We start from the raw sequence: 17,073 nt of genomic DNA on the forward strand, positions 1-17,073 counted from the left end.
CAAGAAAATGAAGTTCAATGCTTCCGAGCATGCGTTAAATTGTTTCCGAGCATGCGTAGGGATTTTGCACGTCGGAAATGCATTAAGGTGAAAAACCTTCTTTGCTGTTGCGCCCCCCCAGACCACCCCTTTTCCTTGCCTGAGCCCATTCTTTCCAGCGCCATGCACAATTCCAGCATCTCCAGCCACTGGCTCTCATCTCATTGGACAGATTGATAGCAGCAGGAGCTATTGGCACCCACTGCTGTCAAACAAATCCAGTGGCTGGGGGCGGGGGTGGGGTCGAGTCCCGCTGTCCGTGTCAATGGATGCAGCAGCAGGACTTGTGAGTGTGCCCACAAGGGTGCCCCCAGGGAACGCAGCTCTCTGTGGGGGCACCCGATGAAGAGGAGGGGCCAGGAGCGCCGGCAGGGGACCCCAGAAGAGGAGGCCTGGTACGGTTCAGGAGGGGGGGGCGCTCTCTCGTCCCCCCCCTCTTCTCCTGCGGCCTGCCAGGTTGCGTGCTTGGATAAGAGTCTGGTATGGATTTTTGGGGGGACCCCACGCCAATTTTTAAAAAAAATTTGGCGTGGGGTTCCCGTTAAAATCCATACCAGACCTGAAGGGTCTGGTATAGATTTTGAGGGGGACCCCACACCATTTTTTTTTTTATTTTAGCCGGGTTCCCCTGAAGGGCCTGGTATGGAATTTAGGGGGACCCCCCACGTCATTTTTTTTTAAAATTTTGGTTAAGGGTTCCCCTGTGGGGAATTCCCATGCCGTTTTTATTAATGAACTTTTATGTGTATTGTCGGACCGGCAATTCATTAATAGTCGCGAGTAGTTTTAAATGACTTTTTTTCCTTTGAAATGTCATTTTGCTGTCAGACTGTTCTAAACACGGGAAACATGCGCCCCTTTACAGGCATACTATAGACACCCCCCAGGTATGAAATTTAAAGGAATATTAAACTTTCATAGTTTCACTTTAAGCATTATTAAAATCACTGCTCCCGAAAAAACAGCCGTTTTTAAAACTTTTTTTTTGCATTGATCCATGTCCCCTGGGGCAGGACCTTGGTCCCCAAACACTTTTTATGACAATAACTTGCATGTAAGCCTTTAAAATTAGCACTTTTGATTATTCATGTTCGTGTCCCATAGACTTTAACGGTGTTCGCGTGTTCGAACAAATTTTTTGCCTGTTCGCATGTTCTGGTGTTTGGCTCATCTCTAATCAGCATTGATTCTAGTGACTGCAATAATAACTCCCACATTGTTGGTTAGTGACAATGCTATTTAAACCATACTTTAATGTTAGTCATTGGCAATGCAATAAACCCCCACTCTTCAAACCGTCCCCCACATCCATCTTCTATAGCACTGTTAATTAACTCCTTTCCCCTTGCATTGGTGGTTAGTGGCAGTACTGTAATCCGGCACCCCACCACCATTTTGCCAGGTGCCCTGTTTTCTCAGCTCTACATTTGCTTCCTGCTTAATATAATGCTTAATATAATGGAAAGGAAATGGCTGTCCTTTTTCTAATTGACTTTTCTCCATATATGTCAGTCCAGCCACAGGTCTACATAACCAAGAAGCTTGATACATTTGGCACAGAGGTCCTCTGTATGGTCACTGGCTTTTACCCAAAGCCAATTAATGTAAGCTTGTGGAAGGAAAATAAAATGGAAGAAGTGTTGTCAACCATTACTCTACCCAATGGAGATGGGACTTACCAGAAAACAGTGTCAACAACTGTAAATTCCATAGAGCAGCAAAGTGTCTACTGCCAGGTGGAACACAGCAGCTTGAAAGAACCTCTAATAGTACATTTGGGTGAGTAATCCTTGACGTACTGGAATGTAAAGTTATGCTAAGAAAATAAATGATAAAAAATCAGTGGTAAAGAAGATGTTTTAATATCGCAATTTTTACATAGTTACATTGGTGCAGCTTGCATATGCCATACTTATGGGATCCCCATAGAAGCTGGAAATCACTGTAGTAGACACTTCTAGTTTCCAGGTCCCATGTCGAGCACCTGCCCTTTTGCTTACGTAGCACTTTAGCAATGTGTTCACTCTTTTATTTGTGAAAGCAGCATAGCATAAATTAAAAATAGTTAATCATTTGCTTCTTTCATCTCCCGCTGCTAAATAAAGAGGGAGAGTAAAGGAAAATAATATTCTGCTGGAGATAGGATGGGGGTCAGCGGAGGACTGGTAACCTTTGGCCTGAGGGGTCAGTCCAACTAAGTGGTCCTTGGCAACAACAGATTTCTGTGTGCTGAAGAGTTAGGTGTTCCTAAAGGACATGGCTTTCTGTGGCACACCTTTTCACATTTTCCAGTGTCTGTTTCCTTTGCAGCTCTTGGCATTCAATCACATGAGATCTGAGAGCCACAAAGGAAGTTGGTTCTGGAAGACTTCCCTTTGCCAGGTTCTGTGATCACAGGTCTGATCAGAGAGCAGGTAGCTATATTGACCAGGAGCTGTAACTGACTGCAAGTTCCATTCTCACTGGTGCCTAAAAATGGTGCAGTATTTCAGGGCAAGTCTTGACTGTTCTGGAGGAGGATACAGTTTTTGAACATCCACACATTTCCCTCTGTATTTTTCCTCTTAGCTCATTGATGCCAAAGACAAGAAACTGTTTTGTTGCAACACTGATTGCCTCCTTGGTCATCCCAGCATGTAGGAGGACAGTCTTGCTGTCTCTTGGTCATATACTGTATATTTGTTCAGTCACTAATGTCTGTTTATGAAAGGAAATCATTATCTAGACCGATATATCTTGGGGCTTGAAAGGAAAATCTTCCCCCTTGAGGCTTGGTTCACATTGCTGCAACATTGGGATCCGACTTGTGAGACCCCAAGTCGCATGACCAGTGATGATCCAAACATGATCAATGTTTGCCTATGAGAGCCATCTTAACTGATACTACACCAGTCGCTTTGACTTTAAAGAAGGTTCCTGCACTACTTTGGTCTGGCTTGGGTGCAATTTCAGTCCTTGTACAGGCTCTTAAATAGCATCCAAGCTGGATCAAGTCAGAAAGGAAGTCGCATGGCAAAGTTGCAGGGAAAGTCGTCCGGCTTTGCCGTCACAGCAGTGTGAACCGAGCTTAAAGCAGGCCATACATGGGTCCAATACCAAAATAATTTTCTTTTTAAAATTGTAACTAAGAATTTTAGTTCGAATTGCGCACCATTAGTGGACCACAGCAATGGAGATTTTCATGCAGCCATTGAATTTGAGTGTTTGGGCATGTTAGAAATGTTTTGAAAAACAAACAAATTTCTAATAAGTGATGGAAAAATCGTGCAAGAAATATAATCAAAAAAGAAATGTACATGAGCAGTGACCTGGAAAGAAAAGATTCCTGGACACAAAAATTCTATTCTGTAGCACCTTGAGGTGAAACTGAAGGTTTGGTTGGTCGAACTTCGAAATGAATGGTGGCACCATCAGATCACAAAACGCACAAAATTTCTGATTTTCCAAAGAAAATTTGTTCAGAATTCGACCCATGTATGGCCTGCATATGTTTTATTAGACATTTGAAGTCCAGTTCTAATTAGATATGCACCTGTAATGGAAGCCAATATCTACTAATGCAAAGCCTAGCCTCAAATTTAATAAGGAGCATTGTCACCCTCTATTAGGAAGAGCCTGAACACTGACCTTCATGGGAGGATCACCAGGTATTATAGAAAAACCCACAGATTTAAAGATATTGAAGTCAATTTTTGAAAATAACCATTAACATGGTAAAGTTTATATGAGACGTTAGTGATTAGGGTCAAACATGCCTTAAAGCGTGTCTAAACCCAAAAACAAAAATTGAATATATTGCAACTTACCAATCCTTATATTTTGTGGTGGCATTATTTTTTGTATTTCAATTTTTTAATTTATTTTCACCTGTTGATTCGGCCTGTAGCACACTTCCTGTCTTGGCGTTGCTCCTCTATCTATGTAGGAGCAATGGAGACCCAGGCACTAACATTGTCTTGAGAGGGTAGTCTTGGATGGACTAAAAACAAAGACTGCTGTTACAGTATTAATGCTGGTTACTTTTTGATTTTACCTTAAAAGGGAAACTGAGGATTTTTTTTTTTTCAAGAATCATACTTACAGTATCTCACAATAGTGAGTACACCCCTCACATTTTTGTAAATATTTTATTATATCTTTTCATGTGACAACACTGAAGAAATGACACTTTGCTTTAATGTAAAGTAGTGAGTGTACAGCTTGATTGCCAAGATTGCCAAGACCCTGAAACTGAGCTGCAGCAGGGAGTCCAAGACCATACAGCGGTTTGACAGGACAGGTTTCACTCATAACAGGCCTCGCCATGGTCGACCAAAGAAGTTGAATGCACGTGCTCAGTGTCATATCCAGAGGTTGTCTTTGGGAAATAGATGAGTGCTGCCAGAATTGCTGCAGAAGTTGAAGGGGTGGGAGGCCAGCCCGTCAGTGCTCAGACTATACGAGGCACACTGCATCAAATTGGTCATCATGGCTGTCGTCCCAGAAGGAAGCCTCTTCTAAAGATGATGCACAAGAAAGCCTGCAGTTTGCTGAAGACAAGCAGACTAAGGACATGGATTACTGGAACCATGTCCTGTGGTCTGATGATCCCAAGGTAAATGTATTTGGTTCAGATGGTATCAAGCATGTGTGGCGGCAACCAGGTGAGGAGTACAAAGACAAGTGTGTCTTGACTACAGTCAAGCATGGTGGTGGGAGTGTCATGGTCTGGGGCTGCATGAGTGCTGCCGGCACTGGGGAGCTATAGTTCATTGAGGGAACCATGAATGCCAACATGTACTGTGACATACTGAAGCAGAGGTGATGGACTGGCCAAGCATGTCTCCAGATCTAAACCCTATTGAGCATACAGTATGTGGGGCATCCTCAAACGGAAGGTGGAGTGCAAGGTCTCCAACGTTCCCCAGCTTGGTGATGTTGTCATGGAGGAGTGGAAGAGGACTCTGGGGGCAACCTGTGAAGCTCTGATGAACTCCATGCCCAAGAGGGTTAAGGCAGTGCTGGAGAATAATGGTGGCCACACAAAATATTGACACTTTGAACCCAATTTGGACATTTTCATTTAGGGGTGTACTCAGTTTTGTTGCCAGCGGTTTAGACTGTGTGTTGAGTTATTTTGAGGGGACAGCAAATTTACAATGTTATACAAGCTGTACACTCACTACTTTACATTGTAGCAAAGTATAATTTCTTCAGTGTTGTCACATGAAAAGATATAATAACGTTTACAAAAATGTAAGGGGTGTACTCACTTTTGTGGGATACTGTACCTAGGTGGATGCAGCATCGCTCCGATGCATCTGTCATCCCCCCCGGCTCTAAGACTAAGAACCGAGTGCTCAAAAACTGCTGAATGTTTTCACAGCTTTGTGACCAGAGAGCTGTTGACTGTCAGTCACCCACTTTCTTCTCTGCCCCCCCCCCCCTCACTAGAGCGCTGGGTTGTGGAGGGGGCAGGAGCGGCCAGCTCAGGCTGTCAGCGGCTTGCTGACAGCCTCAGCCAGGTGCTGGTCCAGGGTTGTGGGCAGATCCTGACCATATTGTCATGATCTTGCCCCAGCCTGGACCGGCCCTGTGATGTCAGCCGACAGCGGGCTTCTGCCTGCTGTCTGCTAAAAAGGGGTCACAGGAGTGCAGAACAAACAGGAGAAGTACAGCTAAACAAGCTTTGGCTATACTTCTCCTTTAAGTACCAATTTAAGTGGCCTTTATGTAATGTTTCCTATTTAGCTGTAGCAGTTTTTTCTTATTTAGCCGCACAATACATTTTAATACTGACCTAATTTCATTACCTCCGCAGATGAGATAAATCACACTCCGATCATGCTGGTCATAGGGATAACAATTGCTGTCATTGTGTGTGTGGTCGGGCTGGTATGCTTTTTGAAGTTGTCTAAAAAACGCAGGTAAGACATCATCGAGAGAGATATAAATACAGTATATTGTGGTACAAGCTTACACCAAACATTATATGAAATCAACAATCATTACTAGACAAATACTAGAAGCTTAGACTTCACAAGAACATTTTCAATCTTAATTCCCAACTCAAACTATCATTTGTTAAAAAATTGATTTTTAAAACAGCTTACCTGTAAAATCCTTTTCTTGGAGTACATCATGGGACACAGAGCACCATAATAATGACTATGTGGGTTATGCGCTTACTTTTAGGTGATTGGACACTGGCAACCAATAGTAAGACGGTTCTTCCCATATAACCCCTCCTATACCATAAGTACCTCAGTTTTGTAGCAAGCAATGACGATCCCAGAAAGAGGGGAGGGACCTCTGTGTCCCGTGATGTACTCCAAGAAAAGGATTTTACAGGTAAGCTGTTTTAAAAATCCATTTTTCTTTATCGTACATCACGGGACACAGAGCACCATAATAATGACTATGTGGGATGTCCTAAAGCAATACACCTGAGGGGGGGACACATTATTCCTAAGCCCAACGGGCCTGAGACTATAAAGCTGCCTGCAACACGCTGTGACCAAAAACCGTCTCCTTTTGAAATCTCACATCCACCTGGTAAAACTTGGTGAACGGATGAACTGAAGACCAAGCGGCCGCTTTGCAAACCTGAGCCATAGACACCTGTTGGCGTACTGCCCATGATGCACTAATCCCTCTCGTGGAGTGTGCTTTTAAATCCCAAGGTGGAACTCTGCGCTTTAAACCATACGCCTGGATAATAGTATGACGTATCCACCTGGATATAGTTGAACTTGTCGCCGGCTGTCCCTTCTTAGGACCCTCAGGCAAGACAAAAAAACAGTCAGTCTTCCGAAAGGGAGCTGACATTTTCAAATAAACTTTGATCGCCCTCACCACATCCAGTGAGTGAAGCGACCTTTCCTCCCTATTCTTAGGGCTTGGAAAAAAGGAAGGTAAAATGATATCCTGATTCAAATGAAATTTGGAAACCACCTTCGGTAGAAAATCCGGACGAGGGCGCATGACCACTCTGTCCTGATGAAGAATCATAAAAGGTTCTTTGCAAGAAAGGGCGGCCAATTCTGACACCCTTCTAGCCGATGTTATAGCCACCAAAAAAACGAATTTTCTGGTCAATAGGACAAAAGGAATATACCTAATAGGTTCAAATGTTTGACTCTGTAAGGCTGACAGTACCAAATTTAGGTCCCAGGGACATAAAGGTGGTTACTCCCTTGACAAAGGTTCGCACCAAAGAATGGAATGCAATCGGTTTTTGAAAAAAAAAACGATAAGGCCGAAATCTGTCCCTTAATTGTCCCTAAAGCAAGCTGCAAGTCTACTCCTGCTTGAAGAAAGGCAAGAACTCTTCCAATATATATATATATATATATATATATATATATATATATATATATATATATATATATCCCTATACCTACGAGGGTTCCATTTCCTCTCCTCACACCAAGAAATGTACGACTTCCAGACTCTATATTAGATACTGTAGCTCTACAAATTGACTTTCTAGCGTTTATCAAGGTAGACAAGACTGAACCCATAATACCACGGTGTTTCAATAGTCTGGTCTCAATAAAAAAAATTCAGCAACCGTAAAGAAGGATGGAATATGGGTCCTTGAGACAACAGGTCTGGAAGGCATGGAAGAACCAATGGGTCCACTACTGCCAACTTCACAATCTCTGAGTACCAGGATCTCTGGGGCCACGCTGGGGCCACTAGGATCACTGGTTTTTGCTCCTCCTGTATTCTGCGTAATAAGTGCGGCAGGATTTGGATCGGAGCGAAGGCATATATCAGAGAATACTGATCCCAAGGAACTACTGATGCGTCTATCCCGACAGCAAGGGGATCCTTGGTCCTGGATACAAACCTGTCCAGCTTGGCATTGAATCTGGATGCCAGCAGATCCACATCTGGGGTCCCCCAGTATTAGCAGATATGTAGAAAAATCTCGGGATGCAGGGACCATTCCCCTGGCAACAATTTCTGGCGACTTAGGAAATCTACCTGCCAATTGTCCACCCCCGGGATAAACACTGCTGACAGAAACGGCACATGTTTTTCTGCCCAAGTCAATAAATGAGTTACCTCTCTTTGGGCTGCCCGACTCCTGGTACCTCCCTCGTGGTTGATATATGCCACTACCGTGGAGTTGTCGGACTGGACTCTGGCAGGAAGACCCCACAATCTGGAAGTCCAGAATCGCAGAGCCAGACGAGCTGCCCGAATCTCCAATAGATTGATGGGCAGGGTCCTTTCTGTCTGGGACCATATTCCCTGAACAGACGCCTCCTCTAGGACTGCTCCCCAGCCGAGAAGACTGGCGTCTGTAGTCACAACCTTCCAGGCTACTGGTGGAAAAGATTTCCCCCTTTTCAAATTGCTGGTTCTTAACCACCAAGAGAGGTTCCATAGTACCTGTGGAGATAGGACCATAGGTTGATCATAGGTTCGAGCCGACTTGTCCCAGGCCTTTAGAATACTGTTCTGGAACACTCTGGAGTGGAACTGTGCATATGGCACTGCGTTGAAGGACAACACCATCTTGCCCAGTAACCTCATGCACAGCCGAATAGAAGGTGTTAGTTCTCTTTTCACCTTCTGGACAAGTTCCACTATGGAGGCGACCTTTACGGGGGGCAGAAACACCCTTTTTGGGCGGTGTCCAAGACCAGACCCAGATACACCAAGGCTTGGGTTGGACAAAGAGCTGACTTGTCCACATTTAGAATCCAACCTAGGCCTTGTAAAACCCGTACTGTTCTTGACACGTTTTGAACTAGTATGGGACAAGAACAATCCCTTAGGAGGAGATCGTCCAAATATCCTACTACGGAGACCTTCTGAGACCTTAGGGAAGCCAACACTGTGGCCAGAATCTTTGTGAAAACCCTGGGGGCCGTGGCCAGACCGAATGGTAGTGCCACGAATTGGAAATGACTGCCCTCTACAGCGAAGCGTAGCAATCTTTGATGTAGACCGAAGATCGGCACATGAAGGTTCGCGTCCTTGATATCTATGGACGCTAAATAGTCTCCCTTTCTCAGGGATTTTATTATTGAACGAACCGACTCCATGCGGAAGGATCGGACGTCAAGAGGTTGAGAGCCTTGAGGTCCAAAGTGGGCCTTACTTCCCCATTTGGCTTCGGCACGGTGAATAGGTTTGAGTAAAACCCTTTGAACCTTTCCTTGTGCGGAACCTTTACAATTACCCCCTGCATCAGCAGATGCTGTAAAGCTAGGAATAGGCATCTTCTTTTCTCTGGATCCGACGGAACCCTTGAGTACAGAAACCGAATTGGGGGAAATTCCCAAAACTCTATTCTGTACCCGTATTTTACAGTGGAAATGACCCATCTGTCTTGAATTAGTTCTTCCCGGGCATCCCCAAACAGCTGAAGCCTGCCCCCTACCCGTGAGAGCGGGGGCGCCCCTTCACAAGGTAGACTTGGAGTGGGGCTTGGGTGTCTTTTGGGTCCAGGGTTTCTTCTGACCCTGGGGTCTTTTAAACCCAGACAGCTGAAGCGGTCGATACCGCTTAGGGGAAGAAGCACTAGGTCCTGGAGCATTGTGAATTTTATAAAAGGGTTGCTTCCCTTTCTTTTTAATAGGGAGTAGGGCACTCTCTCCTCCAGAGATCTTTTGGATATATTTATCCAGATCCTCACCAAACAAGCGCTCTCCATGGAATGGAAAAGCTGCGAGTAGCCTTTTACATGGCGTCTCAGCAGACCAGTTCTTTAGCCACAAGACTCTGCGCATATGGATTGACAGTAACGCAAAACGAGACATCTGTTGGATTAAGTCCTTCAATGCGTCTACTGCAAAACATAAGGCATGAGGAATCTCCGACAATTCCTCTGCAGATTCCTCCTGGCAAGGTAGGTTCTTTACCAACCTTTTAAAGCGATCCTTTAGGGATCCCAATAGCTGCAACTGCTGGCTGAACTGCTCCACCAGCCACCGAAAAGGAGGCTTTTAATAAGGACTCTAGCTTTTTATCAGCTGGATCCTTAAATACCTGGGCATTATCCACTGGACAGGTTAAACTTTTATTTACTGAAGATATGGCAGCGTCCACCGAAGGTGTCCCCCATTTCTTCCTGAACTTCTCCTCCATAGGATATAAGACAGAAAACCTTTTTGGAGGTAAGTATATCCTGTCAGGGTGCTCCCAGTCCACGTAAACCACCTGCTCCAGTAACGGATGCAAAGGGAACGCTTGGGAAATTTGCTGAGGTCGCAAAGATCCCAAAGTAGAACAGGAGAGTCCAGACTCCTGAACCGGGGGTAACTTAAACCCAATTCGTACCATCTCAATTAGAGATTGGATAAACAACTTTTGGGAATGGGAGGCTGAAATTGGCTCTTCAGAGCCAGAGTCCTCAGCCGAGGATTCTTCAGCCTCTCCTTCCTCCCGGTCTTTTATGACCACCTCTTCCAAATCCTCCGCCCACTCTGGTTCCAGATCACCTGGACCCATCTGGCTATAAGAGTCCTGGTGCTCTAGTGACTCTCCACTTGGCCCAGGCTCAGGGGAGGGAGATCTATTACGCTTCCTCCACCCCTGTGTTACAGAGGCAATCATGCCAGCTATTTTGCCCTCAAGGCCGGCTAAGGCAGATGCCAAATCACCCTTTGTAACATAAGCCGAGGCAGGTATATTGGTAGTGGCCACTATGCCTGACAAATGTAATGGCTCAACCAGGCCAGATGCCGCAGGTCTTTCGGGAGAAACTGAGGCTGCATCAGAATGGGGTTGGTCTCCTGTTTTTAAAGGAGGAACTCTTACATCCTGTGCTTGCCTTGTTCCCTATACCTCGTTTTCTGGAAGACATTGCTTACACACAAGGAACAAAAGGAGTACTCCCCATAAACTACAACCAGCCTTCAACCTGTCACAACTGTGTCCAAGACCTCCAGACTCACGTGCCCACTATCGCTCTGTGCTGTCCACGCGCACGCCAGGAGCTCCATCCTTATAAAGCCTTAGCCTGAGAGTAAGCGCGCGCATCAGCGTGCTCAGCGGCATGCCCACCGCACGGCGCATGCGCCGTCCTGACGCACGCGGTGAATCTGCGACGCGCACAGCAGCGGCACACGCGCACACAGACAGTGCGTACACCAGGGGCGCACGCACATGCCAACGGCACGCACGGCGCATGTGCACACTTGCGCACGCCAGTCTCAAATGCGCACCATACCGGGCCATCTGTAATCCCAGACACAGGCTTAAGGTTTACCAGCAGTTTCAAAGGGAAATATATATATAAAAAAATCCCAAAGGGAGTACTCACCATCCCAAGCAGCAGGGCTTGTTTTACCAGGCCCAATCTTCCCCCATCACGGCGGGTAGCGCCTCTAAGGACCCTAAGGGACCGGGTCCCCCATATCTTTGGGGTCCACACCCCTGGACCTGTAAAGCACCCTTTCTGGTTTACCTTGGGCAAGATTGACCAGGAATACCAACTTAACAAGGGTCCAGCGCCTATATAGGACACATTACAAGCAACACCTCGTTCTTGAACCGAGATTCGGGTACCATCCACTTTAGCTATGTTATGCCATCCGAATGGATCCAATTATAACGTCCTCAGTGGGACATTTTTTGAAGAATTTGAAGAGCTTCAACAGCCATGACCATCACCTTCAAGACACTGGTGAAAAAACTGAGGTACTTCCGGTATAGGAGGGGTTATATGGGAGGAACCGTCTTACTATTGGTTGCCAGTGTCCAATCACCTAAAGGTAAGCGTATAACCCACATAGTCAGTATTATGGTGCTCTGTGTCCCGTGATGTACGATAAAGAAATATATTTTTCTGTGCAAATTTATTTTTTGAATCTTGTACTTTTCTGTGGTACAACATAAATATATTTTCTTTCTTTTTATTAAGAATATTTGCCTTTTTCTAAGCTGTTATTATTATACTGGTCAATGAAGATTGTTCTGCTCCAAATGTCACTCACTTTATAGATTGATATACCTAAACAGGTCCAGCCTGTCTGGGCAGTATGGTCACCTGCTGACTTGGCATGATCCACAAGTAGTTTAGTTCAATCTTATTTTATTAAAGAAGTAACGGGGACAGCAAACATATTTTTAATCCAGAGACAAAAGTAACATAAATAAAAGGTAGGTAACACCCCAAAGGTGCCCGACTCAGGCTTCGGGCTGAAGCCCCTGGTCTTTTTGCCACCTAGCATTGACCCTAACTGTCTCTGTTGCTGACCCCCCCACCCCCACCCTACTGTGAGCTGCAATGTGTGTGAGGGGAAGTGTGTGGAGAAGGAGAATTTGGCTCAGTCAGGGAATGCAAAGGAATTTTTTTTTTGTGCATTCAGTAACTGAAATTGGTACTTGTTTAATCACTTCAATGTCAGACACTTGCACCCCCTTCCTGCACAAGCCAATTTTTCAGCGATCGGGCACTTTGAAAGGCAATTGGGTGGCCATTCAACACTGTACCCATATGACATTTTTATAACTGTTTTCACACAAATAGAGATTTCTTTCGGTGGTATTTATTCACAACTGGGTTTTTTTTTTTTTTTGCTAAATAAAGGAAGAAATACCGAATGCTTTGGAAAATAAACATGTTTTTATTTGTTGTCTTATATCAGAGAGCAGGTGGGTGGAGAAAGGCTGCAAAAATGTGTTTCCTGCGCACACAGGATATCGCTGTTATGAGAGAGTGCTTCCTTCCACAGGGACTTCTTTTTCACTGGGTGATTAAGGCCTTTAGAGTTTATAGAGAGGAATGTCATTCCCATATTGGAGGAAGTCTTGTGCTTGTATTGTGTGCATGAAGTAATTTCATTTTTAGGATGTGGGGTCCCTCTTGTGGCCAAAGTGGAGAAGGCAAGTTACATGTAATTTGCAAAGTATAAAAGTTCATAGCGTATTTATGCCGCGTACACACGGTCGGACTTTTCGGCTACAAAAGTCCGACAGCCCGTCCGACAGCCCGTCCGACAGACTTTCGACGGACTTTTGGCGGACTTGCGGCGGACTTGCGGCAGATTTTCTAAAGAATGGACTTGCCTACATACGATCACACAAAAGTCCGACGGATTCGTACGTGATGACGTACACCGGACTAAAATAAGGAAGCTGATAGCCAGTAGCCAATAGCTGCCCTAGCGTGGGTTTTTGTCCGTCAGACTAGCATACAGGATTTCTGGGTCCGGCGGAGTTACGACGTAAAGATTTGAAGCATGTTCCAAATGTAAAGTCCGTCAGATTAGTGGCTGGAAAAGTCAGTCGAAAGTCTGGGGAAGCCCACACACGATCGGATTGTCCGCCGGCTTTGGTCCGGCATCCATCGGACTTTTGTAGATGAAAAGTCCGACTGTGTGTACGCGGCATTACTGTCTTTGAAGAGTTGCAGGGACCTGCAGAATTGTATGTGCAGCCAGATGGAGATCCTTTCAGAGGGATCTGCTATACGAAGTTTGTCTAGCTTTGCAGACTTTCTGTGGTTGTTGACTGTGATAGTGGAGGGGAAAAGGAGAAACAAAACATAGAAACACAGAAATAAAGGGTTAGAGTAACCATATAACTGGTGAAATAACAGCATTGGTAAGGGTTTTCCACTTAACAGTATTAGGTAAGAAAAATACCCATATGCAGCACTGCGCTGCTCAAATTTGAGTGAGGGGTAAGTTCGAGCCTGTAGGCTCTCCTGGGTAACCTCCCAGGGATTAAGGTAGACATTTTGTTCCCTCCAGGTTTATGAATGCGATTTAGCATTTTTGTTTGTGACTTTTTTCCATTCTGGATCCACCTGCTTTGCAGGTCTTGCTGAGGTACGATCCTCTGCTTGTTCAGGGAGAATCTTCCATTTTTCCAGTAGAGAGAGACCCTTCTCCAGAGATTCCACTATGTGTGTGCTTCCCTCTTTCACGATAGTGAGTTTAGTGGGATAACTAAATAATCTATAGACAATTTTGTGGTTTCTGAGTGTCTTAGTGATAGTATTTAAATTTTTCCTCTTTTGCAATGTGTATTGGGACAAGTTGGCATAAAATTGCAAATTTTGGTATTGCGTAGGGATTTGATCCCTTTTGCACATTACCATCAAAAGTTGCTCTTTAGCATGGTGAAAGTGGAGACGGCGTATTACGTCCCTGGGCACTTGTTTAGGTAAGTATGCAGGTTTGGGTAAACGGTGGATTCTGTCTATGGTGACATCCATGTCGGTAAGGTCAGGTATGAGAGATTGAAATAGTGAGGACGCGAAGGAGCGGAGGTCAGATTGCTGGACAGATTCGGGGATCCCCCTTATTTTCATGTTATTTCTTGTGGACCTGTCCTCGATATCTGCTAATTTAGCCTTCATACACTCAGTATCCCCCTCTCTCTCTTCCGTGTAATCCACCAAATCATTGATGGTGGTTGCATATTCTCCCATTTTGTGTTCTATGTGCTCCACTCTAGATTCTACAGCCTGGAGATCAATGTTAAATTTGTGCATGCATTTCATCATATGTGCCTGTAAAGAACTTCTGAGTGAGAGGAGAATGTCTTTGAGAACAGTGTCCATCACAGGCTGGTGTTTGGTAGGGAAGGATTCAATGGAATCAGGCAGCTCCCTAGTGTCATCCCCTGAGTCCATGATAGGGCTAGGTGCTGGACTGCATCCAGTCCATCCAGCCAGAATTTGGCTTTTGCCGGACTGCCATTAGCTGGGGAAGGTAGGACTGAGAGGTATCTGGGGAGCCACTATTTTGTGTCGATGCCCCTGAGTGTGCTTTAGATTGAGCTCAGGCAGTTGGTGTAGATGCTGGGCCGCCGCCATCTTGCCTACCTCCATGCTGCTTCTGTATGAAGAAGTCCATCAAGCGCTGCAGCTTCCTCTGTTCTTTCCTTTTTCTGGTCATTGTCACAGGGTGTCCTGGGGTTGGATTGCCTGGAAAGGCTGGTGTAAATGTGTCCCGGAGGGTCGCTATGTACCGCTGTATCCCTGTGTTAGTGAGAGCTCATGGATCAAGCTGCCATCCGGCTCCGTAGCAAGCCACACTCCCCCAGTGTATATTTTTTAGTCTGTAGGAAAGTTATAGAATCCACAAACTATGGTATGTATATCTGGAAATCAATTAATCCTGATGTACTGATGGCCTAGCTCATTTCTTGAGGCCCAAAAATGCCAGGATAGTACACAAATTACCCCTTTTTTGGAAAGTAGGCAGTTCAATTTATTTAGTAAGAGGCATGGCAAGCTTTTTGAAGTTGTCATTTTTTGTCACAATTTTTTGGAAAATGAAGAAATTAAAAATAATGTTTTTTTTCAAAAATTTAAAAAAAATTCTTGCATACTGTCACCAGTTCAGGACAGCATCATCATATAACTGGTGTGGTGGTGATCAGGAAAACTGACTGGTGACAGTATTAAAAAAAATATATATTTTTTTTTCTTCTTTATTACATTCTTTTTCTTTTTGTACAGTTTTAATCACATCCCCAGAGTAGTAACACTGTACTACTCTGGGGATGTGATACTACTCTGGGGATGTGATTAAAACTGTACTTAATAGAGTTATAAGCAACCATTTTTCCTGAAGGAAAATTATTAATTCAGTGTTAACTATTGTGATTGGCCAGAGCTAATCACATGATGCAGATGAGCTGTGATTGGCCCTGTTTTTTCCATGTGATCACCATGACCAATCACAGAGCTCATCATAATAGTACACAATGAAAGGCAAGAATCAAAGCCTTTCATTGTGTACAATTGTCATGTGATCTGCTGTGATTGGCTACAGCGATCACATGGTACCAGCAGTGGACCAATACAGTGATCTGTCATCTGCTGTGTCCTGTGGACACAGCAGGTGACAGATCAACCGGAGCCCGGCCCATGGAGTGCACATGAGGTGCAGAAAAACAGGGCTTCGCTCAGGCGTCATATTAAGTAGGCCAGGCGGGAGGGGGGTTACAGACAACCCTTTAACAAATTCACCGAGCAAACCAGGTAGATTGAAGCCCAGCACAACAAATCTCAGCTTCTGTTCCAGCAGACAGACAGAAGAGCAAATCTGAAGATATCTAGTCATCATTACACATGCTAGTGCAGTGATGGCGAATCTTGGCACTCCAGATGTTTTGGAACTACCTTTCCCATGATGCTCATGCACTCTGCAGTGTAGTTGTGCATCATGGGACAGGTAGTTCCAAAACATCTGGGGTGCCAAGGTTCTCCATCACTGTACTAGTGTAAAATCTCGTCCCATGGTATTACTAAAAAGAAGATATCATTTTTGCTTTTTTAAGAGTTGCTCATGCATGACTGCAATATATTTTGGTTTATTCTATGAAGTTTCTTTTAACTGCTAAACAATAGGTACTAACCCAGGTTGTTTTTCACATTAAACAGAAGATATACATCCATCATCGGATTGACCATGGACCGACTCTCCTGGAGAAGAGGTTGCTGAACTGTTGATAGACAACAAACAAGAACCATATATCATTTCACAGCAACTGAAACCTGTAAATTAATATTAATTTGTGAAATAAAGTTTGTATAACCACTTGACCTCCGGAAGATTTACCCCCCTCCCTCATGACAATGGCCATTTTTTGCAATATGACACTGCGTTACTTTAACTGGCAATCGTGCGGTCATGCAATTCTGTACACAAATACAATTTATGTAATTTTTTCCCACAAATAGAGCTTACTTTAGGTAGTATTTGATCACCACTGTGTGTTTTATTTTTTGTGCTATAAACAAAAAAAGAACATTTTTGAAAAACAAAAACAATATTTTTTCACTTTCTGCTCTAAAACATAGCCAATAAAATCTAAAAAAAAAATCGAATTTCTTCATAAATTTAAGCCAACGTGTATTCTGCTACATGATTTTGGTTAAAAAAAATCCCAATCGTATATTGATCGGTTTACGCAAGTGTTATAGCTTCTACAAACTATAGGACATATTTATGGATTTTTAAAAATTTTTTTAATGGCTTATAGTGGGACTGTTGACACTTTGTGGGAACCAGTGACACTAATACAGTGATCAGTTCAAAAAATATGCATTGTCACTGTACTAATGACACTGGC

General features: G+C 44.3%; 1 protein-coding gene across 1 annotated transcript in view; it reads left to right on the top strand.

Annotated features, from left to right (window-relative positions):
- The window catches only part of LOC141107549 (antigen-presenting glycoprotein CD1d-like), a 49,266-nt gene extending 32,723 nt beyond the window's left edge, over positions 1-16,543 (top strand). Inside the window, exons 4-6 of the mRNA XM_073598364.1 lie at positions 1,552-1,818; positions 5,840-5,945; positions 16,382-16,543. Of these exons, the coding sequence (XP_073454465.1) occupies positions 1,552-1,818; positions 5,840-5,945; positions 16,382-16,442 (434 nt within the window). The 3' untranslated portion in view covers positions 16,443-16,543. The remainder of the gene's footprint in view (positions 1-1,551; positions 1,819-5,839; positions 5,946-16,381) is intronic.
- Positions 16,544-17,073: the final 530 nt, after the last annotated feature.

The sequence above is a fragment of the Aquarana catesbeiana genome, linkage group LG09 (assembly GCF_042186555.1).
Source record: "Aquarana catesbeiana isolate 2022-GZ linkage group LG09, ASM4218655v1, whole genome shotgun sequence".
Taxonomy (NCBI): Eukaryota; Metazoa; Chordata; class Amphibia; order Anura; family Ranidae; genus Aquarana; species Aquarana catesbeiana.